At 41.3% G+C, this 25,049-nt stretch overlaps 1 protein-coding gene across 4 annotated transcripts in view; it reads right to left on the bottom strand.

The window, feature by feature from the left end:
• XYLT1 (xylosyltransferase 1) overlaps positions 1-25,049 on the bottom strand; it is a 174,884-nt gene that overhangs the window by 60,608 nt on the left and 89,227 nt on the right. For all 4 annotated transcript variants that reach the window (XM_026793830.2, XM_014267495.3, XM_014267493.3 and 1 more), the window contains 2 exons: positions 2,432-2,604; positions 1,621-1,823 (listed from right to left, as the gene is read on the bottom strand). In XM_026793830.2, the coding sequence (XP_026649631.2) occupies positions 1,621-1,823; positions 2,432-2,604 (376 nt within the window). The remainder of the gene's footprint in view (positions 1-1,620; positions 1,824-2,431; positions 2,605-25,049) is intronic.

Below are 25,049 nucleotides of genomic sequence, written 5' to 3' on the forward strand. Positions count from 1 at the left end.
TTGCTCCCCAGGGAACTGGGAACAGTTCAGACTGCCCCAGGTCATGGCCTCAGCACTACACAGTGGTTGGGGTGGGCTCAACAGCACAGGAATGCTGGACACACCTGCAGGCACTAGGGCACAACCACACCAGACCTTCAGCACTCTCCTGCAATTTATCCTGTTTAATTCACAGTGCCATCACCTACTTATTCCTTTATGGTCCTGCATTAGACCACTTTTCAGCATCAATACAGCATTCCTCAACAGGAAAGTGAATAATCAGGAATAACAAGCTAGCTTTTCCCAAAACTCAAGAGATATACAGAAAACTACATACTCTCCTTTATAAGCAAGATTAATATGTCAAAACTGCTAGTTGTCTCCCTGTTGCACATCATAAGTGTTTAAATAGTATGATTTCATAATTTAAGTCCCCATGTTCTAATATCAAGGCAGCCTCAAGTAAGTCTTGTGCTCTAATCTTCCTCCCCAAAATGTGTTGCATTTCACAGAGCATCAGCAATAAAGCCTTTTGTCAGTCCTCAGAAAATCCTTCCTAAGGCACAGGCTCAGGCGTTTTGCCATTGTTCACTTCAGTGGCAATTTCTGTCCAAGAGCACCTTCAGGAAGGGATTCAAACTTTGAGGGAGCTCTTGGAGAAACCTCACCAGTGAAAGCATATTCCTCTTCCAGGAGTGTTAAAACCAAGTTGTATCATCAGGAAATCACCCAAGAAGGTCACTTCCCCTTTCATTGGTTCATTTCAGCATAGAGGGAAACAGAAGTCACAAGAATTTTGTGTTTCCTTCTTCTTAGTAACGCTTACAACCTAAACCTAAAAACAGCTTCAGGACACTTGGGGGTTTTTTGGGTGGCTTTGTTGTTGTTGTTGTTGGGGTTCTTTGTGGGGTTTTTTTGGTTTGGGTTGGGGTTTTAACAAGCTATCTACTTTTGCACAACATAACAAACTTACTGAATGCAGCTCTGAGGCCTGGGTGATGTAAATCCAGAAAGAATATAATTTCATTTAAAACCACAAGCCTTATCGTGTGATGGGGTGTGAAATTCTTAGCCTGATGCCATCTGAATGAGGATATTTAGGACACGGTTGGTGCTGAAGATATAATTGACTCCTAGCAACTTATTTGTCACTTCCACAGCCATTATCCTCCACAGAAAAAGTACTAAAAGAAGGGAGAGGAGTACCTGAATCTATATGCATACCTTCAACTCTTGCTGTTGAAGGTATCAAATGACACTGTTAATCAGAGCCCTGGGGGGGAGGAATCTCTCCATGCCTGGGTTTCATTAGCTGAGCTCCAGCACTTTTGGCTACTTTCCTCATCCTCTCTTGCAGGTACCCCTTTTGTGGGAAATAATGACTGACTGGAGCAGCCTCTCAGTGGAAGTGCCTCCCAGGCAAAGGGGAGACACACAGGGTACAGGCAGGTGGTTGAACACCTGGCTAAATTGTGGCTGTCAGACACCAGCTCACCAACAGGAGTTTTCTGGTGTAAAACAAAAGAGACTACTCCTCTGCTTCTTGCAGCATAGCACAGACATTATCATTGTTTATCATTGCTTATCTCCATACATCCTTTAGGAACAAAACGTGCATCCTTAAAACACTCACTGTACCTGATTGGGTAGTCGGCAGCACTGAGGTTGATGAAGAAATCCCAGGGCCAGTCACTCATCTCCATTAAGTCCTTCATGGTCTGCAGGTAGGTGGTCAGAAGGCTTGCTCCTCCCCAGATGGTGGCCATTCTCCAGGAGGTGACTCTCACGTTTGGGTACTGGCTGGCAAACTGCAGCACTTGCCGGTGCAAGTAATTGGATCGCTTTAAGGAGAGAAGAGTGAGACATTCAAGTTATTCCGTCCAAAATTGTCTCCCCGTGTTCACTAAAGGGCTGCCCTGCTTCTTGACTCACTGAGTGCTGCCATTGCTTTGCCCTCTATTTCACACAACCTGCTTTTGCTAAATGTGCAGAGAACCCTTAATATTTGTTATTACAACTACAGTAATCACTAACCACTGTGATTAGCTATATTCACCATTTGTTATCACAGAGCTCAAAGGGCTTTTGTAAAGGAGGTGACTGCCACCACCTCCCTTTTACAGTGTGTCACTAACCCAAGGCACCTCAGGTCAGCTCTCCATCCTCACTCTGCACCAACTTTAGATACTGCTAACTAAATGTACAACAGACAGACAAGGGGAGATACTCATCAACAGAGAAGGAGAAATGAAGGCTGTTACATAAATAAGATAACAAGAAAGAAAATTTAAGGGAAAAAAAAAAAGAGGCTCCAAACATGTAACAGATGGAGAGACAAAAAGTGACGTGCACTTTATGCAGCAGAGGTAAAGGGAAGATGAAGAAGATGACAAGGATGGGTAGACTGACAGATGGTGAGACAGGCAATTTATAACCAGTGATATATTACCTTGTCAACATGAATGTAATAAAAATGGTCTTTATGGTAAATAGCCTTAAACATGCGCTGGAGCTGCCGGGAAGCTCTGCCATGAACAACCAAGACAAATGCGATCCTGACTGGGTTGGCTGGCATGTACTCTACGGAGTCCTCATCCCACTGAACATTGTTGTTGGCTTTTCCTGTTCAAAAACAAAACACAGGACATCTCTGAGTGTATCCACAGGGCAGGGTGCAGAGAGCAGTACACATTCCAGTTTGGCTCCCTCATCTAACGCCCTTTGTGGGGCAGGGTGAGCACTCATGGGGGTGCAGCCCGTGTCCCACCCAGTCTGCACCCCTCTCCTTTGTCCCCACACAGGGCTGTCCTTTCACCCCTTGGGCAGCAGCCCATGCCCATGGGCCTCATCCTGAACAAGGCTGCACAAGCACAGACAAGTACCCAGATGTTCATGAGTTGTATCAAGTTCCTCCTGAGTACAGAACCTTCCAAGGAATCCCCTCCAAGTTTGTAATTCGTGTCCAAAGTATTCAAACACTGACAAGGCTGGTGTTCCCCCAGAAGGAAACCTCTGTTTAGCCAAAGCTGCTCCTTCCCATGGTCAGCACAGCTCTGCTGAGAAGCTGGTGGGACTCTGCTACTGAACTGCTGCTGAGGATTACTGACAGATAGCATTTATTTGTAACAGCAGATGTGCCCTGGAACATTTAAATGCAACCTGCATGTCTTCACTTTTTCATGGAGGAGTGGGGCTCTTCCAATACAATTTAAAATACCTGTTCATTTTTATTTTAACAGAGTAATTTCTGGTCTTCCTTTTCTAAAGCAAACCTCACAGTGTGAGGTTCAGACAGGATGTGCTGATAAACTGAAGAGCTGGAGGGACATTTCTAATAAGAAATTTAAAGTGCTTTGGTTTTGGTTTGTGTACCCACTCTGCAATTCAAAAACCAGGACACAATGTAAGAAAAACATAATTTTATCCAAAACACAACATTCATTCTTCAATGAAACACCACCATTCTTCAGTGCTCTGACCTTGTAAGGACCTTTCTCAACAAAAATGATTTAGAAAGAACCTGAAATTTTGAATATTAGCAGACAAAGAAGGAAAGTACCTCCAAGTCAAAAATCTTCCTCCTGCCCAAATTTTCCTCTTGCAAATTTTAACTTTTTTATTTTTTTTAAATGAAAGGAATAGTGTTGCCTTAAAAGATACTTGATGTGAGGCTCCCATGCCAGAGGTAAAATTTTCAAATTTCTAAGATCTGAGCTGTTACCAGTTTCTGCACTTAGTGACTTTTCTCCTGTGATGCCCCTTTCTCCTCCCACCTCCACATCCCCACTACCCCAAGGCTCCTCCTGCAGGCAGTGGAGACATTTGCTCCAGGCAAATGTAGGACAAATTTGAGGCTGTTCCTCGGCTCAGTTATCAGACAGCCTGAGTGCAGCTACAAAGCCCACTGCACCTTCCAAAACATCTCCTACAGTTATTAAAAACACATGCTTGTGTCTGTTTGATTTGATATAAGGAACATGAAGGAAGACATTTGCCAAGAGTGAAGTGAGACTAAAGGAGAGGGAAAGACACTTTTCCCCAGGTTTTAGAAACTGGAAACATATGTTGGCAAAATTAAACAATACCAAAAGCTTTCTTCTTTTCCAAATGTAATAATTACAAAATAAAGATTGGACACAGAAAAAAGATCTTTGCCTAATCCTTCTTGGGCATCTCCTCCTTGTTCAAGGCAGTAGTATAAACTTGGAAAAAACATAACAACTGAATGTTTGCAGAGCACTGTTTAGGTGATCAAACAATGGACAATATGATGTCCTGAATTGTACTGAAATGCCCTTGAGTAATTGAAATGCTTTCAGCCACGAGAGAGAGATCCTGCTGCAATGGGAGCAGCACATCCCAGAAGGGAATGGGAACGGTTTCAACATCTCCCACAACTCTCCCTTCGAGCTTCTCCTCAGCAGAGCTTCCCTAGCCCACTTCTCCAGGTCAGAGTCTGTTTCTGCCAGGGAAGCTGTCCATGTCAGAGGTGTCCCCTGTGCCCAGGATGGGCTCTTTGCTGACTGTGTCCAGGGCTACAGGGCAGCGGGGCCGCTGTCCAGGAGCACACACAGACCCCCAACAGCACAGAGTCCCAGAGGCTGCCAGCACTCCCTCCCTGTCCACAGCCCCTCAAGGAACATCTCTGTGCAATAGGGCTGCTCAAAATTAATGCAACTTTATTGCTCCCTGTTGTATTCAGAAATTAGGAAATTTCCAGCCCCATAAGTAATTCTTAACTTTACACGGGACACAAACAATTTAAATGGTATTTCTTTAAAAAACCCTCCACCAATGGTTCACTACGACTCAGAGGAGTATTAAAACATTAGAAAGATAGCTTAAATTTAATTTATTCTATAATTTGCAGTTTGTTTATTATGGCCATTGGCCTATGCCGTGTTCCACTGTTTTCTCCTGTGCAGTTGATGAGCTTTGCCATGCACGTGCTCAGGGTTTCTGCAGAGTGACAGGGACAAAAAGGGACTGTGAGAGAAAGAAAATGTGCTTGCAAAGAGAACTGACAGGGGAATGAAGGGCAATTGCAATTGCAAAAACAAGCCATTTTTCTTTTAAGCTGTTTTCATTTCAAGCTGATGATGTCCCATCAATGAACTCAAATATTTTTAGTGGTTTTCATTACGTTTTTGGATACCTCTCTTTCGAAATCAGTGATTTTCTGCAATGATATGCAGAAGGTGAGGGGAATTTAAAATAGTCATATTGTGGGCCTTTTATTTTAATCTAACTTGCTGTCAATACCCACACTATCATTTATCTAGCAATTACTGAGAACAAAATCCTCTCAAATTTTCACCTGAAATGCCACCTCACTGCATCAGTTTTCTCTAATAAATTCCTGCAGTGACTTATTTTGTTCTCTTCTGTTTTCCTTCTCTAAACATTTTTTTTAATACACTTGTTTCCTTCCTTCTCTTTTAGATCTAGGATTTTTATACTTGCATTTACCACCTGCATGCTATTATGGCTTTTTAAATGTAATCCTATTTGTGGCTGCCTGGAGTTTCACAAAGGAAGAATGCTACACCTTTTCCATCTGTCAGACTACCTGCTACTTTGCTCTGTGCTGTCACTTCCCTGGTTTTAGCTCATGGCTGCTCAGCACCCTCTATTTTGCAACTACTTCACTGATAAAGAACCAGCCTGGTTTGCAAAGAAGATGAAATTGGCAGGAAACATTCAGTTGAGGATCTGCTTACTAAAAAATACAGCAGGACTTCTGACCTGTAAGAGCAATGTCAAGACCTGAATAGCTCCAGCCCCTTCATTTCTGGAAAGCTCATGCAGACCAAAGCCCAGCTCATCATGTCCGTGCCTACATATTGATGAGCTGCCTCAGGTAGGAGCTCATCCTCTGCAGGCTCTTGGGACAGGATACACAGAAAATGCATCAGATGACTTCACTTAACATCTTACCATTCACTAGTGATAAAAATCTAAACGGATTTTAAGAAGCACTTGGATTTGACAGCTACTTGTGTGCATCACTACACTGCATTCTCCCCGTGCACTAAAGCTCAGCCTCAGAGATGATTCCATCTACTCCCTCAGTCACTTCAGTCCTGCAAAAAGCAGCTGCCAACATCACCTTGCTCTCACCCAGCAGCTACAGAGGACTCATGGACAGCTCTGCAGCATTCCCTATTCCCAGCCTTTGCTACACTTGCCACCTCTCAACATTCCATCATCTGCCCTTCAAGAAATATGAGCCAAGCCAACACACGAGAATTTCAGTCTCAGTGGAACTCAGTGGAGGTGCATTCCATCTCACCTAGAAGGCTTCTCAGGGTGAGAGTATTGCCTGTTGAATGAAGTTTCCTACATGTTTAGGGAATTTCCTTTTCCTGAGATAATTTACAGAGATCAGTGCTTTATAAACCTTAATAAAAAGCCCAGAATGTCAATAGAAAGTAAAACAAAAACCATCAGTGCTTTATAAACCATAATAAAACCCCCACAATGTTAACACAAAGTAAAACAAAACTCATAAAGAATATGATTGATACAGTTCCATATTGGGAGCACAGCTCTACCCTCAAAGTTGCTTTGCACATATGAGTCAGAGTGAGTGCGACATCCTCTTGATGGCCTTTGGGCACAGGTGAAACAGCCCTGCCCTTGAAGCAGGACTTGTCTCAAGCTTCCTCAAAGTTTGCTGTTTCCTTGCACAGTGGGAACAGAGGATAGAAGAGCAGCTTCTCACATTGCCTTGCCCCAGAGAAACTGAAACCTCAGCAGAAGGGGAAGTGCACACCCAAGCTCATCTTCCAGCCCTTGTATCAAAGAGCATTTATTGTGCTGCCTCCCCTGAACGCAAAACCACAGCACTTTGCTCTGTCACAAACTTACTAAGAAAAGTAAAATCTCCACTTCTGCTTCCTGCTCAAAGCCTGACAGGCCTGACATCAATGTGTTAGCAGGAAAACCTGTACCTGTTTTTGAAGATAGCAGGAGAATCTCAGCTCTAGTGCAATTTTAGCTTGTATTTTCTATGTCCAGAGAAATCAATACTCTTAATTAAGAGCTTAATCTTCAACTGTTGCAGTATTACTGAATTCCAGAATAATGAAGACAGTGCAATCATTTTCACATTTGTTGTGATGCCACATTCTGCTCAATCATCCTCCAATATAACTCAGAGCCAGCCTGCTGATCTCTTACCTCTGCTGTAATTAATGGGATCACACTTCCCCAGCAGCACAAAGCAATCTTTCAATCTATTTTGTGAGCCATCTTATGTTTTGTAAATCAATCCATCACCTTCTGCTCTCAGTTTGGTATTGTCCTGGCAGTCCAACAGATTTCCTCTGCCCAGGAAATGGATGCTGCTGAGTCCCTCAGAGCAGAGCTGTGTGTGTACCCTGAGCCTTGGTCCATGAATCAGTGGACAGAGGACATTAGCAGAGTTATTGCTGTGCAGTTCAGCTGAGTATTTGCTGCTGTTACATCCATAAATGCAATCAGGAGCCCTGTCATTACAGCAGGACTATGAGCCATAATAACTCCAAAGAGGCACAGCTCTGTAGTCCCTACTTAAACTCCTAGGAGCAGCTCCATCCCCTTCAGTGGGACCATTTCTGCAACAGCCAGCTGAGTGGTAGTTGCTGAACTCAGATTTCCACTATAAACTCCTTTTCAATTGCTCACAACTCAACAACACAGCAGGTTGAAAATTTCCAGGTTTGGCTTCTATCTAAAAACGTTTTCCATTTTGATTAAAGCACAAACAGGTTTGCCTTGTTCAAATGGTGGCAAGACCAAAAATAAATAAATAAATACCATGTTTTCATTTAGGACAAAAAAATTTTGTATCAGACCTAGTAATAGAAGTACTTGGAGGGTTACATAAAAACCACAAAAAATGTCACTGAGCAATTCACCAGTGAGCCAGGACCTGATGAGAGAAGTCTTTGTCTGAGGGTTTGATAACAGAGCATTGCCCTGGGCTGAGCCAGAGCTCCTGCTGGAGCTAAGCCCCAGTGTCCATCACAGCAAGGGCATCTCTTGCCATCAGGCTCAAGGGGGAAGGTCAGACTTGCTCCAGTGAGGACACCCTGCACAGGAGAGCTGACTTCTGAAGCACAGTGTGTGTTAATTGTACTTAGCTGAAAAGACAATTTTTCCTATGCCAGCACCTAGAAAACTTTCTTTAGCAACATTAGTCCCACCTTTGGGATGCCAATTTTCACTTCCAGTCTAAGAAATTATCCACTTGTTTCCATGGTGGTCCTTGGGGAGATCTTCAGTGAAAGAAAAGATTGCAGGTGAGCACTGATTACACATATATATTTTAAATTATTACTATTATGTATATGTAAAATGCCCACTGGTGTCTGGTATGCTCACTGTGCAGAAGATTCCTCTGGTCAATAAGATCTCTACAATAAAGTGGGATGAGCACCTTGTGTGCCCACTGAGCACATCCACTGCCCAGGCCACTGAGGAGCTCCAGCAAAGCAAACCAAGCTCCTGAAGGAGAAAATTACCATGACTGGTCACAGGTGTGGCTTCTCCTTGTGAGTTTTAACTTAGCAAAGTAGGGGAGGTGAAATCAGTTGAGATGATCTTCTGCACAACCTCAGGCATGGGGATTAGAGAGGGATGGTTATGATTACAGAGTGAAGTATTGCTAGTTGTGTTCTGTAGATTTCCTTAAAACTGCTGTTACCTGTACTTTTATCTCTGAGTTAGCACTGAACACTTTGGAAAAAAATTCAGAAATCCCACTGCTATTGAGGAGTGGATATTCAATTTTTTTGCAGTAATGTTTTATCTCAACAACCCTGTTTTACAACTTTTCAGTGTCAGACTCTATCAAAAATTACAGGAACTATTTATGATCCTCTGTAACTTCATATGATCAAGTAACTCATAAGCAAGAAATCAGTGCAAGGCAGGAGGGAAGCAGTGAGACATAATTTAGAAGCACTCAGTGGCTACTGCATTTAACATTAAAGAGACAGATTTCAGTAATGTTCTTTCCATGCTGAGAAGAAGCCCTGGCTTGGAACAAAGGAGCTGCTGATGTGGGCATTTTGAGTCTTCTTTAATCATTTCAGAGGGTGACAGCATAAACTTAGGGCAGTCAGAGGAGAAGAGTCATTGCCTTGCAGATGGAAATTCCCTTCATGAGATCACTGGGAGATCCTCTACAGTGAGTTTGGGAGCTGATGAGCAGCTCTGCATCCCTGAAAAAATTATATAAAAAGGGAATCTCACTGCAATTACAGATGTGGGTTCAGTTCTGCTGTCCATGAACAGAAAAATAAAAGGCATGAAAGAAGAAAGGTAGAAAGATAGAGAATACATGTAGAACTGTTTCATATTCAAAGCTGGATTATTAGAAGATGATTTTGTTCTATTTTATTCTAAGGGAAAAAAACCCCAAAGATATTTCTCAGTTTGGGAATTTAAAAGAAACCACTTCCACACTTCCACCCCAGCTTTCTCATCCTCCCGTTACAATTGTGTAACATTTGTGCTGCATGCAGCATTTCCAGTACTCATTTAAGAACCCATTGGAGCAGACATCATCCATTACACAAATCCAGAAAACACCATGCACCAGAAAATTTGGTGAATGTGCCTTTTCTTCACATCATTTGCAGAATTCATTGTAAATGAAGAAACATAAAAACCTTGAGAACAAGGACAGCAATTTTTTGTATCACAAACCTGCAAAAGCAGTTGAGATAACACAGAACTGTTCAAAATCAACCTTCAGGGTCCATGTATGTGTGTGTGCAGCAGCAGCACACTCATATTCACTAAATATCCAGCAAAAGCAAGCAGCATTTGGTTTGAAGCAGCCTACCATATTTCAAACAAAAAATTTGTTCTATCTTGCAGACAGTATTGAATCATTACTGAAACCATTTTTATGATTTGCAAATGACCAAGTAATTATCAGATTCCACTATACTGCACTTGCAATACACACTAAACTTAATTTACTACAATACTTATCTAGGCAGGCCAATCATCTCTGTAACAAGCTTGCTTTTCTGACTATCCTAATTATGGAAATGCTAGCATTCCTGGGAGACAAATCTCAATTATTTGTAGTTTTGCTGGAGTGTGTTAGTCAAGCATTTTCTCCCTATTCCTACCGACTGCCATGAATAAATAACACTCAAAAGCAACAGTAAATTAATTAATGTTGAATTAGAATGAATCTTGTAATAATAGTGTTTATCATATCAATTAACAGCCAATTAGCACATCCTGATCAGTGTTATTAGGGCGAATACAAAATGCCTTTTAAATGAGCATCAGGCTATTTTTACGATATCCAGTGACATTACTGGACTCCAGAGACGTAAAGTAAAGCAGATCCAAGAGCAGCCACAAGGATTCCGTGGTCAGGAATTGCAGGGACAGGACAAGGAGCAATGGGTACAAACTGAAAGAAGGGAAATTTGGGTTATTAGGATATTTATTTGGATATTAGGAGGAAATTCTTCACCATGAGGGTGGTGGCATGCTGGAACAAGTTTGCTCAGGGAGGCTGTGGATGCCCCAGCCCTGCAAGTGTTCAAGGCCAGGCTGGATAAGGCCTTGAGCAATCTGGTCTAGTGGGAAGTATCCCTTCACATGGCAGGATGATCTTTAAGGTTCCTTCAACCCACACCATTCTTTGACTCTGTGACTTGACATTTGAGAGGCAAGACCCTTGGAAACCACAAAAAAAAGAGGAAGACCACCATTTACAGGTGCCTGTGGGGCACAGCCTTAAAAAGATACTCAAATAAAATAGATTTTCAAGCTTGGCTCTCTGGACAAACCCACAGCCCATTCCCAGCTCAGAGTCAGAACTTGTGGAGCAGCTCCCGAGTGCACCAGTTCCATGACAATACACCCAAGATAAAAGGGAGAACAGCAGTCCTGTGTTTTTTGGCTAACACATCGGGTGTGAGAGTTTTCCCACCGTGTGGAGCCACCCTCCTCTGACAGAAAGCTCACTGCAGGAGGAGACAATTGTGCTCCAAGAGCTGACTTGTGCTTGTTAGGAGGGGAAAGGTTACAAAAGGCAAGAAGTGAAAGGATTGAAATGAAGCATGTGTTTAGTTATCTTATCCACCACTGGTTGTTGCTAAGGATGCTCCCATCAACAGCCCCAAACTGATGAGAACAGGAATTTGTCATACAAGAGAAGTCACCACTCCCAAGAAAACTGATGACACAAAGCCAGACTGAAACATTTATAAAACCTCATTCACAGTTTGCATTTTCTGAACAATCAACTACTGATTTAGGTGGCCTGAATTCCACTCCAGGGGCTGCCAGCTCTCCTGCTGCAGATGGATCACATCTCAGCTGGAACACCAGTGACAGCCTCACCACCCTTCACGCCAAAACCAACAATGGGCCTTGGAGGCAGCTCTTCTCTGAAGAGCCTCACTCCCTTCCCTCCAAAAAGCCTCTAGATTTCTTGTGCAGGACAAGAAGAAAATGCAGAAAATGCCCTTATTTCAGTTCAGACTTTCTCTTCTGCCTAAAATCATCAGGAAGTTTAAGCCTTCAAGGAACAGAAACTTGAAAGTCAATCAGTTACTATGGAACAGCCAACATAACAAATACTAAGTAAAATAGCAACAGAAGTATATCAAGGCTTATAGTTCAAATTAGCATTTGAAACAGCCTCTGCTGATTGGAGTGTCTGTTCCAGTGTGTTTGGAGACTGGCATGCTGTAACCTTTACACCATCTCTTCCTCTCATGCTCACAGCAAGAATAATCAATAAGGAGTGAAAACACAAGCAATTACACACATCTCTACTTCACATAACCTCCCAGGAGATGTTATGTACTGCTGAGACTACCAAGAAATGAATAGGTAGATAAAAGCATGTTTGTTACCTGCCTGATCAATGTTTTCCCTTTCTGTTTTACTGTGCTGTCATCTTTCAAGTCCTATGTAAAGTATCTCTTCCCCCAAATAACCTCAATAAATTAACAGTTAATCATTACAATCAGCTGGTGTAAGGCCAGGACCAAGTGAATTTATACCATATGAGTATCTGGTCTGTTAACTCAAAGTTAATCCTCCCTTTGAGATTCCATTACATCTGTCTCCTATTTTTTGAATGTAGAATTGGAAGGACAGAGTCTGCCTTTATTCTCTGTTCAAGATAATTATGAACATAGTGTTGGAAACAGACCCAAAAAGTAAAGACTTTCACATGTATTTTACATAGAAAAGGTCAAGTTAGGTACTGAGAATAAAGGCTGCACTAGCAGAAGCAAAAATCAACCCTCATTTCTGTTCCCTGTGCCAACATGGTGCAAAATGGGAAAGTTTAGCCTCATGTTTTAGCTGGCACTTGCAGTGTGAGTGAAATTAATGGGAATTTCACAGTACAGTCAAAAGAGAGAGAAAAGATAAATGGCACAGGTCTGTGCAGATTCACTGCAAAGCTGTCAGGATCTGCTTCCCCTGCATCCCTTTGAGTTACACTTTACAGGTTTCAAAGACTAAGCACTGCTAAGAATCTCACACTGTGGCAATAAAAGATGTGCCAGATATCAGATTCATGTATGTGTAGGTAGAATAAATACATATACGCCTTGAGTTTGTATACACAGGCAGATTAGCTAGGAAACAGAGGGAACTGAAGCATTTAAAGTAAAACAGCACATCTAAAAAACAAGCTTCCCCCAGAAACAAGTGCAGTTTCTCCACTCAGTACACATTTTTCAGCATAACTGATTTTTTGACACATAACTGTTGTCAAATATCCGTTATGTCAAAGGACATTGGCAAGCAATGGTTTTGTCAAATGACCCAAAGTACTTCTCATTTGCCCATGTGAAAAGTAACACATGAATTATTTTATAATTGATCAGCTTTTGTGCTTCCAGACAGCATCTGTACTCCTTGCTACCATGTGTACTGCATAAAGGGTTATTGTGGAATGGGAATAATTTTACTCAACAGAGAAGGAAAAAAGAACCAATCTTCTCTGAGTGTATTGCTTGTCAGACAGAGGAACACAACTTAATTATATTGTGACACTTCTACCAGGAAATAGATTCTACTGTAAGCAATTAACAATGGTTCCTTCAGCAGACTTCAAAAATGTAATTGTATGGTGTGCTCAGTTACAATAACATCTGATTAATAAATGACACTGCACTACTTGAGCTAGATTTTAGCATATACAGACAGGTTGAAACACAAAACAGATGGATGTTAATTCTTACACAGGCCACCCTTACACCCCAAAATTGTTCATTAATATGGAAAATGTAAAGGACATAAATATTCACATTTTCAGAAAAAAAAAAAGCAGCAGTGACAATGAGTACTCCGGATCTGACTAAGATGGAGAGTTTTGGTCTGTGCAGTGAATATAATAGCCTAAGTCCCTCCTCCTGAGATGGGGAAGGTAGAGCTGGGCTCTCCTTCCTGGCTGGAATGCTTTCCAGAAGCTGCTTCTGATCAAGAGGGATTAGTAAAGATGGTTTAAGAAAGAAAAAAAAAAAAAAACCATCGGGCATTAATCCTCTAAACATTTCATAGCCAACATATCTTTAACACAATCCCTCTAATCCAATTAGGGTGCCTTGAAAATCATATCTGGAATTCCATGCTTCATTGTGACGGGCTCTGTGTGAGTGAAACGTGCACTGAGCAGGAGCTGCTGAACACCTGCTCTGCTCCAGCTGCAGCTGCACCAAACCTGAGCCCTGACACATCTGGCAGGGTCAGCACTCCAACATTCACCCCTCTGAAACAGCGCAGAAAACAGCTCTCAATACAAAGCTTTTGCCAGCAAGGAACAAATTAGAATGAATTAACTGAGCTTGATATTTTAAATGTTCTCATGGAAATTGTTTGGGCTGGTGTTCACAAGGATGGATATTCACATTTAAAGTGATGGGCAAAGGATAGAACAGAACAGCAGAGTCTTGTTGCTAAAATAAAGGACTTGCACTCCATTATTCCATCACAGAATAAAAGGATCCCATTAACATACCACTAGAGGAAAACAAAGGGAAAAATCAAATTGCCAGCATCAGAAAATGTTCAACAAAAGCAACATAAAGTGATTTTTCTGTATTTCAATTGACATTACAGTTTTGTTAAAAAAATCCAATGCACAGAAAACATCACTTTATTGACTAAATAAGTTACTGGCTGCTGTTAAAAGCATCTGGGGAGAATTTGTATGCAAAATGCATTCTCGCAATAATACCATAACTTATAAATGAGTTATAAATTTCTCTCAGATTTTAACAAGTCTATGAGGCCCTTGGATGTCAGGGAGCTGCTCAAACAGTAACTTGTGGAAGGGTCTTCTCTCTACTGCACAAGAGGAGTATCTGAGCAACATCTGAAACAAAAAAATTCATGCTGACTTTTTACAGACAAAAATAACAATGGAGATAATTTCTAAAATTAACTCTGCCCCTCAGTCTCTCTTCCCATTGTGCAACCTCATTTCACGTCAGCGGCCAGAGGTACTAAATTTGGCCCCAGGCAGTTCCCATTTCCTGCAGCTGGCACTGATGCAGCCTGGGGTTTGAGCAGGGTTTGAGCAGGACCTGGGCACAGGGAGGCTCTGCCCAGGCACAGCCCATCCCACCCCTCTGAATCTGGGGAGCCTGGCAGGAGGGAGCTGTGCATCAGTGTGGATCTCCGGAATAACCTAAAGGTGCAGCACACTGTGAGACAGGGCACACCCCCAAGCTGCTATGCATTTTAATTAGGTAAAACAAGTGCTAAAAACTGCTTGGAAGGTCTAGATGTAACCCAGCAGTATTGTCTTCCCATATTTGGGTTTTCCTCCTGCTATCTCTCATTCTTACACAAGCTATTTGATCATCTCTATCACAAAGGGAGGCTTAAAAGAGTAAACTAAAAAAAACACAAACTCAAACAACTCGTGTTGAGATGTAATTCAGTTCCTCCTCCTCTAAATGACAGAGCCCCAAACAAATTCATTCACAACTTGGCTTTTATGGTACAGTAGGGCATGAAAATCATCAACTGGCTGCAAAACTGCTAAGTAAACCTAATTTAGGAGATGAAAATGTGTGAAACGCAAGGAGCATCTCACAGATTGTAAAATGACATGTTTATTTAAGAAAGAGCCCAGGAAAAAGAAGAAATGTTGGCAGAGGATTGCAGTAACAACCCCAAGCTCCCTGGCTGTCGGGGCTCAGGGCTGCCTTGACCTGCACAGGCAGGGCAGAGCTCAGAGCCTCGGACACCCAGCACACCCCAGGGAGGGAACAGGAAAAGAGGATTTGTAATTGGGACAAGAAGAAATATTATTGGTTAAGGGAAGGAGGTAGTGAATGAGTAGTACCAACATAACTTCATTCAGTTCATCTGCTGAATTCATTTCAGTCCATCTCCTACTCTGCAGCCCCCCTGAAATCAATGGAGAACGGACAGTGTAAAATCAGTATCAAAAGAGAATTAGCATGTCTGAGCCAAATTCTGCTCATGTTCCAGTTCTGAACAATCCCTGATCTATAAAAATGCAGATTAACTTTGAGCCTCCTTAGCAATCCTCCATTATGGCTAAAAGAATCAAAAACACCTGAGCTGCAACATTATGGCTAAAAGAATCAAAAACACCTGAGCTGCAATTTATTTCAAGTATAATTTAATTTCCTGTCTCTTTATTCTGACATTAAAAGAATGATGAAAAATCTCTTCATATTATTTCTCAAGACACTGTTGCTAGAAGATGAACTGTTTATCCACACACACACACACAATTCCTTCTCACCCTTTTTCTATGAGACTGGATCACCCTGCCCCTATTATCACAGCAAGTACCAACTTTATGAAATAATTTAATTTCTGGAATGACTTTTTATGTAAACTAATCCAATGTCTCCTGAAACCAAATCCTTACTGTTCAACAGCACAACTTTGTTAAGTTGAAGACAACATCTGAAATAGAATGCCTGTGCTGGCAACATTTTTATTAGAATAAAATCATTTTGTAAATGAAAAGGTGAACCAGTATGGAAAAGTTAAATATTATTGTAAATGAAGAAGTATTTAAAGGTAAAAATTATACTTGACACTGTAATTACATTGCCCCAGAGTATAATCCCAAAAGAACACAGAGACCTTTTGCCAAAGGTGATTTGAGTGTTAATATGAAACTCAACGTGGGTTCATTTTAATTACATATGTGCCTGCTGAGAACATATGATAGAGTCCAAAAAGCTAATTCATTGTCAGCGTGACAGCAGAACCTAATATTAAATCTTGCACACCAAGTAAATTTTCCAGATTACCAATTACTACACAAAAATAGGACACATTGCAAAAGTGGTAATCAGCATGAAAGCAAAAATACAAAAAAATATTGCCAAACAGAGCTCAGCTCTGGGCCAGCAGGGGTACAGGAAATCTCCAAGCAATTCATTCTTTTTTCTTCAAAAGCAGCAACATTCAGTTCATCCATCTCTAACCCCACGGACACCAGGTTTGCACTGACATTCACAGCATTGATCCTCACTGGCACTGTGTCTATAAAACTCTTTAGCAATATATAAAAGCACTTCAAAGTAGATTGTAGTGTGCTTTTTTCTTTTTCTATACTTAGGCCTATATTTTTTTCATTTAAAAGAAATTACTGAGTGATTTTTTGTTCTCTGACAGGTTTCTGGCATTGAAAAAACATGTTAGGAGTAAGTTTATACCTGTTAATATTAATAGGCATTTTGGTTTACTTTAAATTGTGGATAAATTCATGCACCAGTCAGTATTTTCTACAGAAAGTGCCTGGAATATCAAGAGGAGAACCCAGAGTCACAAGGATGAGCTAACCCTGGGGAAACAAGACACAGCCACAACTCTGAAGGCAGCAGAGACCCAGCCAATACTTGTAACTGCAGCTTTACCTGCCCTTTGCTTTACTGATGCATTATTAATTAATAACTACTGAGCGTTCCCAACAGAGCATTTTAAATAACAGCTGAATTTCTTTATGGATGATTATGAATCATAAAAGTAAATCTGCAATGTTCAAAGCAATAAACAAGCCCAAGTAGGGAGCCTGAACTGATACAAAAACTGCCCTTTGAAGCTGGAGGTTTTGGGGATTCCTAAATGTCTCCTGTGTAGAATTACACAGTTTCCAGTGTAGCTTAATGAAATTAGTCTGAAGAAATGTAGGATTTCCTCTGTTTTGCCTCAGCACAGGCAGATGCTGCTCGAGAGGGAGGTGATGGCATTTCAGAAAAGCTGCAGGGTTGGTTTGGTTCACTGCTTTGTCCAAATGAAGCTACACCAGTTTAGGCCAGCTAACAATTACAGGTTTCAGTTCTCAACTCAGATAATGAAAAGAAAACTGTCAAATCACAACTGCTTCTACACAAGATTTATGCAAATGATGAAAAATATTTCAGCAGCTCTGCAGTGCATTATTCAGGGATTATGCAAGGTCTTCACATTCTACTTGAATTCTGGACAAACAAAGTACTGAAGGTGTACTTAGGGCACCTCTGTGGTATTGCAGCTGGGTGGTTTTAGGCATAGTTGAAATAAATTTGTAATGCTTTAAGATGAAAACTCATTTGGAGATTCTATTTTTCCATACGATAATTTTTTCTATCTCCACCTCAAAAAATGAAAAGCCTCCTACTATTTGAATAAAATTCCAGCATTAATTTTCAAAATTATTGCTGCTTTTGAGGCAGAAAGGAACTCACATTCCTATTCACTCTTCACTAGATTTAGTTACTATCTGAATAAAGATAGGGATTCATAGAAAATAGAAAGAATAACACCTTTTTTACTTTCAGATATTAAGACGGATCATTATTCCTCCTGATGTGTTAGAAGATATTTATCAGTTTGAGTTATGAGGCCTTTCTGACTGTGAAGACTTAAACATCGATTTAATGCCAACTTAAAGACTACTAAAAGTGTAGGAGATTGCATTAGATAAATAATTTAACAATAAAAGGTATATCAAGGCAGACATTATTGCAACCTTCCACCAATCAATCACCATTTTCCATGTTTATCCAATTTTCATCTCAAGGTTCTGTATATCAAATTGCCCAGACACACACTACACAACTGAAATAACTTCATCATTGAATAAAATTGCATAGCCATTAAAATTCTCTAATATCAAGATAGCTGACATTATGTTAAATATTGGCTTCAATTCCATAGTGTAATAAATTTTGACCTAAATCCAATCTTTCATGGATAGCTGATTCATAATGAAAAATTACTGGTTTGTCACTTTACCTTGGGAAATTTATTGTGGAAACTAATATAGCACCAGGCAGGCTTTGAAATATATGATAAGTAAAACCACAGTTCCCTTCCTAAGCACTCTGAAACAAAGGGAACAGATTTGGTCTGGTTCAAAAACATCAGACATACTGATAGCTACCAGAAAAAGAGAGAAAGAAAGAAAAGAGAGAATTTTTCCTCCTTAAAGATACTTTTGTAGAGCAAAATCCATAGGGAACTCAGAAAAAACAAAACCTTGTTATTTTTTTAACAAAATTGTTTCAAAGTCTCTTGATAAACAGGATTTAAAATCCACATTAATACCAAACTAACTGTAACATCACCATCCCCATTTTTCCTGTGCATGTATCTGCAATGGAGTTAAATACCTGGGCTGAACATGACATGAGCTGTCTGAGGTGTCCCAATGAGCCTGAGCCACATCAAGGAACAAACCCCAAGTTTCCCCAGTATTAGTCCAGGACTTAACTTCTATTAGAGCTAATTTGGTTGGCGCATGCTATGGTGTAATGGAGCATATTCCTGCTGTCCCTCCTTAGTTTAGAGCTCTTTAATCATTTCTAGAGTAACCACATTGCATCTTTCCTTTTTCTTCTTCTTGAAGTGATCCTTCTGCTTGAATGGATTTCAGTAGAATTTTCTGAGCGATTTCCAAGTTTGCACCTTGGGGGACCCCTAACATCCCTGATTTATTTCCTAAAATTCTGCAGCAATGGAAAGCAAATGCCATGACAACATAAATGTTTGCCTGTTTGGCAAATTATGTCTACAAATGGCCAGAAATGATTGAGAGAAATGAAAATGAGTGAACCTGTGTGCTAACTGCAGCCTTTTCAATTGTAAATGATGGAGCTGAATCTAGTAGGATTTCTCAGTAAGATTTCCTTTTTGATGACCAGGTTAAGAATGCCAGAGATGTCTGAAGCTTCCTTGTAATATTCCTCATGAGCCTGTCAGAAGTGATTTTCTCATTTGCTTTTCAGGGATCTGCAAGGTAGAACATTTTCAGAATCAGAACTGCCATACAACTGTTCTTATTCCCAAATGCTGGATGGATGGGCTTTGCTTTGGGCTATAAACTTCCACAGACTGGTAAGACAAGAATCCCCAAATTATCTTTGCTTGCTCCTGTAAGAGCAAAATTGTCCTGTTTATTTCTCAGTGAATTTAAAATTTTGATGATAGAAGTGCATAGAGACATTTTATGGTTCACTGATAAAGGTTATAGAATAAATTTACTGAAATAAGACATCACTTAAAAGGGGTCAGCAAAGCTGTTTTATTACATCAGTTACACCTCTGGCCCACTTTGCTTTGAACATTTCACAGGAAGCTTGGCTTTGTGATCACCTCCTGGCAGAAAATTATAGATTTGTTTACAAAACCACTTCAGCTCTGTGTAACCTCCCTCTGCTCTGGTTTGGCAAGTCCAATGTGTGTTATACACAAGTCTTTTCCACAATGTCTCTCCTCACATTTATCTCAAACACACCTCTCCTTAGCCATTTCTTTCTCTGACAAGGTGGCCAAATGAGCCAGGCTGGGTTCTCCCGTCCAGCTTTCCCTTCTGCAAGGGGGTATATTCCTCACATGTTTTTGAATAAATGACCAAAGAGACTGTCTCAGATGCAGAGAATGACTTGGGGACAGATCCTCAAACCTGCTCAGTGCCACCGGGAAATTCTTCCAGAGCACCTACACCTCAGTCCCATGCAAAAGAGAAAGTACAAATGGGTAAAACATATATTGCAGTAAATTTCTCTTTTGAACTTCCCTTTTCCTCTCTACTATTCACTAAATTGCCCAGAATGAATCACAGCCCAGAAATAGATGCAGAACATGACAATGTATGGTTCTGTTTAGTCATACTCCTGCCGAGCTCCACATGATTGTGCAGCACAGTAACACACACAGAGCTTCAGCCTGGGAATAGCAGGGATTGCAGTGCTCCACTGCACAGCAATATCCACCAGCTGCCTGGAACCTTCCATTTGCCATTAAAACCACAGGTGAGTAAGCAGCCAGGCTGCTTGAGCTGCTGTTTACAAGCAGGCACCAGCAAAGGTGCATTCTCATCAGCAAAGTGTTTCTCCTACAACTTGTAATGAGTTGCAGAAATTAATCAAAACTTCAACAAAACACTTCCATTAGTATGGGCAAGAAAGCCTTCACAAAAGAGACAGAATAACCTTGCAACAAAGAGAATTATATAAAGAATTATATTCTAGTTACACCAAGGGCTGCCCTGAACTTCAGCTGAGTAGTGAGGCTTCCAAAGAGATTTGCAGAAAAAGATCCTTTTAACTGACAGCTCTTTGTGAGGTGCTCTCTGACAGGACCTACAACTGTTGCAGGCTGTTGGGGGAGGTTCAGGTTGGATGTTAGGATGAGGTTTCTCCACCCAGAGGGTGGCTGGGCCCTGGACCAGATATCCCAGGGAGGTAGTCAGGGCTCCAAGGCTGACAGAGCCCAGGGAGTGTTTGGACACTCTCAGGCACAGATTTCTGTTTTAAAAGGCAAAAAGCAATTCAGGCCTTCAGAAGAAATCCTACAAATTCCACAATTTGAAAGCACGTACAATTGCTATGCAAATTATTTTCCAGAGACCACAGAGTTCGAGTTACTAGACAATGATTTTCCTGCAGCATAATTTTGCTCTTTGGCTTACATCTTCCATCATTTTTACAGTAACATCTGTGGATGAGGACAAATGGGTGAGCACTGAACACAAGAGTTGATAGAGATCATTCAGCTTGCAACAAGCCCTAAAAGAAAGGACTGAAAAATTCTTTGGCCTCCCTGGGGGTTGGTGAGAAAGCCAGAGAGGAAAAATGATGTACAATTGCCATGGGCCTTTCAGTAGGGCCAGGACTTTAAACCAATATCTTATCTTATAGTAAAAGTGTAAAATGCTTCAGACTTTTCTGTGCATTCAGCTGAGCCCGATGGTGACAGCAGCAGGGACTGGGAGATGGGAGTGCTCTGTTCCTCCTTACAAAGGTGCCAATCAGGAGAAACTTATTTGACACAACTAAATGATAAATCAGTGAGGTTGGATATTAAAATAGTGTGAGCAGTGAATCAGGGCTATTCACTTCTAACACGCTCTCAAACTATCAAAGACAAGCATTTACTTGGAAGACTAAATATACAATGAGCAATTTCAAAATCTTTTTCAAGGTTGCTCAGCTACAGATTCTTGTCATTCAGTTTTTCTATGGAAGTCATGATTACCCACGGAGAGAAAAGATGGATGTTTTAAAACTACCTTCTGCATAAGAAATATTTGCAACAGAAACAAATTATGGTTTGGAATCTTAAAATGGCAATAATGTCCTGTAAGATTGGCTTCCTGCCTAGATTGCTGGCATTTTAATTCAGAGTTAGATCTCTTAAACAACTCTTCCTCATTTCCAGGGGAAGCCATTACAAACCAGTGATCTCATAAAGCTCACTGACTCCAGAAATACATCAAAGAAATGTACCCTTTTAAAAACCTTCCTGAAACAGGGTGCATTCCCTTTAATTATATTTTTAATACAGTAACAAACTCTGTATACATTCAAGGCATTGTTTCAAGAAGCCACAAAACAGAAAAATTCTTCGCCTCGGCTCAGGAGGAAGAAATTAAATGTCAAGAGTTCCCCCCCCCCCCCCCCAATTATTTTAAAAATAATACACTCAGTGCCATTGGCTTCAAACTAAACTGTGGCAGCCTCGAGCTGCAGCTAGCATGGCATTTCTGGAACATAACACTTCCCCATTCTCAAAATAATAGTTCATCAGCTGCAGATTCCCATGAAAACTGAGTATTTGCTAAGTAATGGTACTTGGAGAAGTGCAGTGGTTAGAAAGACAGAGCTGAATCTGTGCTCCTTTGTCCTTGGTGGCATTTTAGGCTTATAAAAAAAGCAAATTTTTTAAAAGCTGCCTGCTTACAATTAGTATGTTACACTGACACCCTGACACAGTTTTGTTATGGTTGGAATGTTGAATTAGGAAAGAATAACATTGAAGCTTAACTCAAGCTCAGTCCAGTACTAATGTACACAGCTGCTTGCTTAGCACTGAATAAAATTAAGACAATTAGATGCCATGTTTCCTCTTCAGAGTCTGTCTACTAAAATCAGCATAATGGGCCCACTCCAGAGGTCCAACAATAATTTTATATGAAAGAGTAGGGCTCAAATTTTCCTTGTACAGGGGAGGTTGAATTTGGTGCTTTTGTTTTGGGTTGGGTTTCCTGGTCCTTCTGATTCTTCTCCCCACTCCCCCAGCTCATATCTTCATACCAACAATTTTCTTTAGCCATAGTTGTATTTGACTTTCCCCATCAACACTGGGGATCACTGAGAAGCATTAATGATCACTTAAGTACTTTTCTTTCATCTCTGTACATACACAGTAATCTTTATCAAAATACTCACTGAGCTCCTGCTACCCTCACACTCTCTTCGCAGGAGGTTTGCAGCAAGGACATCCTCAGCCATTTGCCTCTCCCACGCTTGCCCACGCTCCCCCTTTAATGCTCCATAAAATGATAACATTTTCCAAAACAGAGGCTTGGTGAAAACTAGGACTGCTGACCATAAATTTTCCATCCCTTCTGCCCCCTATTCCTTGTGTCATGCATTGCTGGCAGCGTTTCCTTGAGATGCCATGTGCCAGATGATTTCTGCAACTCTGCTCTTGGGGACCAATTCTGCAGCCTCCAGGCCCACAGGTGATCAGACAGGCCTAACGTGGAGGAACGTGAGCAGACACTAGCACCACTCATTTTTCTCCTGCCACAGCTTCACTGGTTTTATTAGAGTTGGTTCTGCTTCACACATGTTAAGGGGAAGAGACACATCACTTATTTCATAAATTCATTTAGCCTAAAATGCAACTACTGAATCTTGAAATGGCTCTTTATAATGAAAGCAGTGCTGGAAACATGGTTTGCAGAACAGAACACAATCTCTGTACACGGTGTAATTACATCTTAGTATTCTGCAGAATACCAGTGCATGGCTTAAATGCTATTAATTGTAAGCAGTTTTGTTCCACAGGATGTTGTTTGCTGATAACTACTCAATTAGGGTTATTTTGCAATTAGTCTACTCACAGTAAATTTACTGCAACCAGAGTCATCTGTGGTGTAGCAAATTAAAATGCTGTCTGGGCTGCATGTGCAGTGGCTCTTACATGCTCCTTAAACTGTGTATAGCTCACCACAGTGATTCTGTTACACTAACAGATTAACAGCAAAGCAGCAGCAGCCAATGTCATTTGGAATCCTGAAACCAGCAGAAAAAGAGAAATCTGGGGTTCAATGATCTGTAGATCAAACCCAGTGAGTCCAAAAATGCTCTGCCAAAATGTTAAAAGCTAAACAAACCACCTATTTATATGTCACTGTGTGCATACATGCATATTGAGCAGATGAAATCCTCTATTTGCTTCATTACAGCTCTTTTAAAATTCTGTAGGGGATGCTCTCATTTCCATGCCTTGAAGAACAGCTCTGCTCCACCCCAAAAGTATTTGGCATCTTGTGGCTTCTCCTCTCCCTTCCTGAGAATCACACCTCTTTCTGCTGAGTGGTTTGAAGTCAACAGATAAAAACATTATGGACATTCAGATTGCTATTACCTGTGTGTTGCTCAGTAAGCAGAGCTCCAGAGCTCTTTTCTCTCAGTTTGAAAACCAAAAGGTTGTGTTTCTAAAATAAAATGGAAAATTTTCTTCCCAGCAGCCTCTAAGAAGCAGAAAGCACTTGCTTCAGTGTGCCAGAGCAGCATTATCAGTAAGTAACCAGGGAGAAGGCAGTCTGATCTGCAAAAAACTCTTCCAGTGCTGATAAATTATTTGGAATGAGGGAAACTTGATTTTCCTACTTTATTGTAAGCTGGGTTTACCCCACAAGGATGAAGGTACTGGAAAACCTGTTTGATTTAAAAACTAAGAAAAGACAACAAAAACACCCAGAGGAAATAAATCAGGACCAATGGAGGCTCTCCTTTCCTAGGGACTTCTCATTTGCTAGAACTACATGTTCTCAAAAAACTCTATGTACTTTGGTCTATCTAGGGCCATAGGTCTGGGCCAAGAATAAAGCCAGCTGGGTAATTAATGATAAGGATTAGGCCAGAGTCTCCCCTGGGGATGTGGCAGCTGGGAGAAGCTGGCCCAGGAGGCCTGCTGCAGGTGCCACCTGGGACTGTGATGGCTCCTGACCTGGTGGCAGTGACCAAGCAGGAATTGTGCTCTGTGTCCATCCATGCAAGGCAAGGGATGCAGGGCTGCAAACTGCCATGATCCACATGGAGTGAAAAACAGAGAACTCAGGGACTGAATCCAGGCACTAGCCAGCAGCTAGGCTTTTCTTCACCTCAGGAGGACGGGAAGCAGAAATCACAAGTTCAATATCACGTTGAAATGTGGAGTTTTGTAATGGCAATTGCAGTGCTCCCATTGTTGCTGGGCAGGGTCACAGTGGCCATTCCAGGACTGTGCTCCTGCCCACAGTAATAATGGATTCTGTGTGGGTTAACATAGCACAGATCAGCTCACCTGGGCTTGGTTCAAGGGGATTTTAGCTAGGTACAGAGTGATGGGTATTTTAGAGACAAGAATCCTCATTTAAACTTCTGCTTCTTCCCAGTACCTCTGCACAAGAGGAGGACCATGCACGATGATGGACAAAGAAGGGAGGCAGCAGGTCCACATGCACTGACAGCTTTGGTGAGCAGAGGGGAGTCTGGCCCAGCAGAGAATCAGTGTCTGTGCAGGACTAGGCCAGAGATGGCCCCAGCAAGGAAACA

This window comes from Zonotrichia albicollis, chromosome 16 (assembly GCF_047830755.1).
Source record: "Zonotrichia albicollis isolate bZonAlb1 chromosome 16, bZonAlb1.hap1, whole genome shotgun sequence".
Taxonomy (NCBI): domain Eukaryota; kingdom Metazoa; phylum Chordata; class Aves; order Passeriformes; family Passerellidae; genus Zonotrichia; species Zonotrichia albicollis.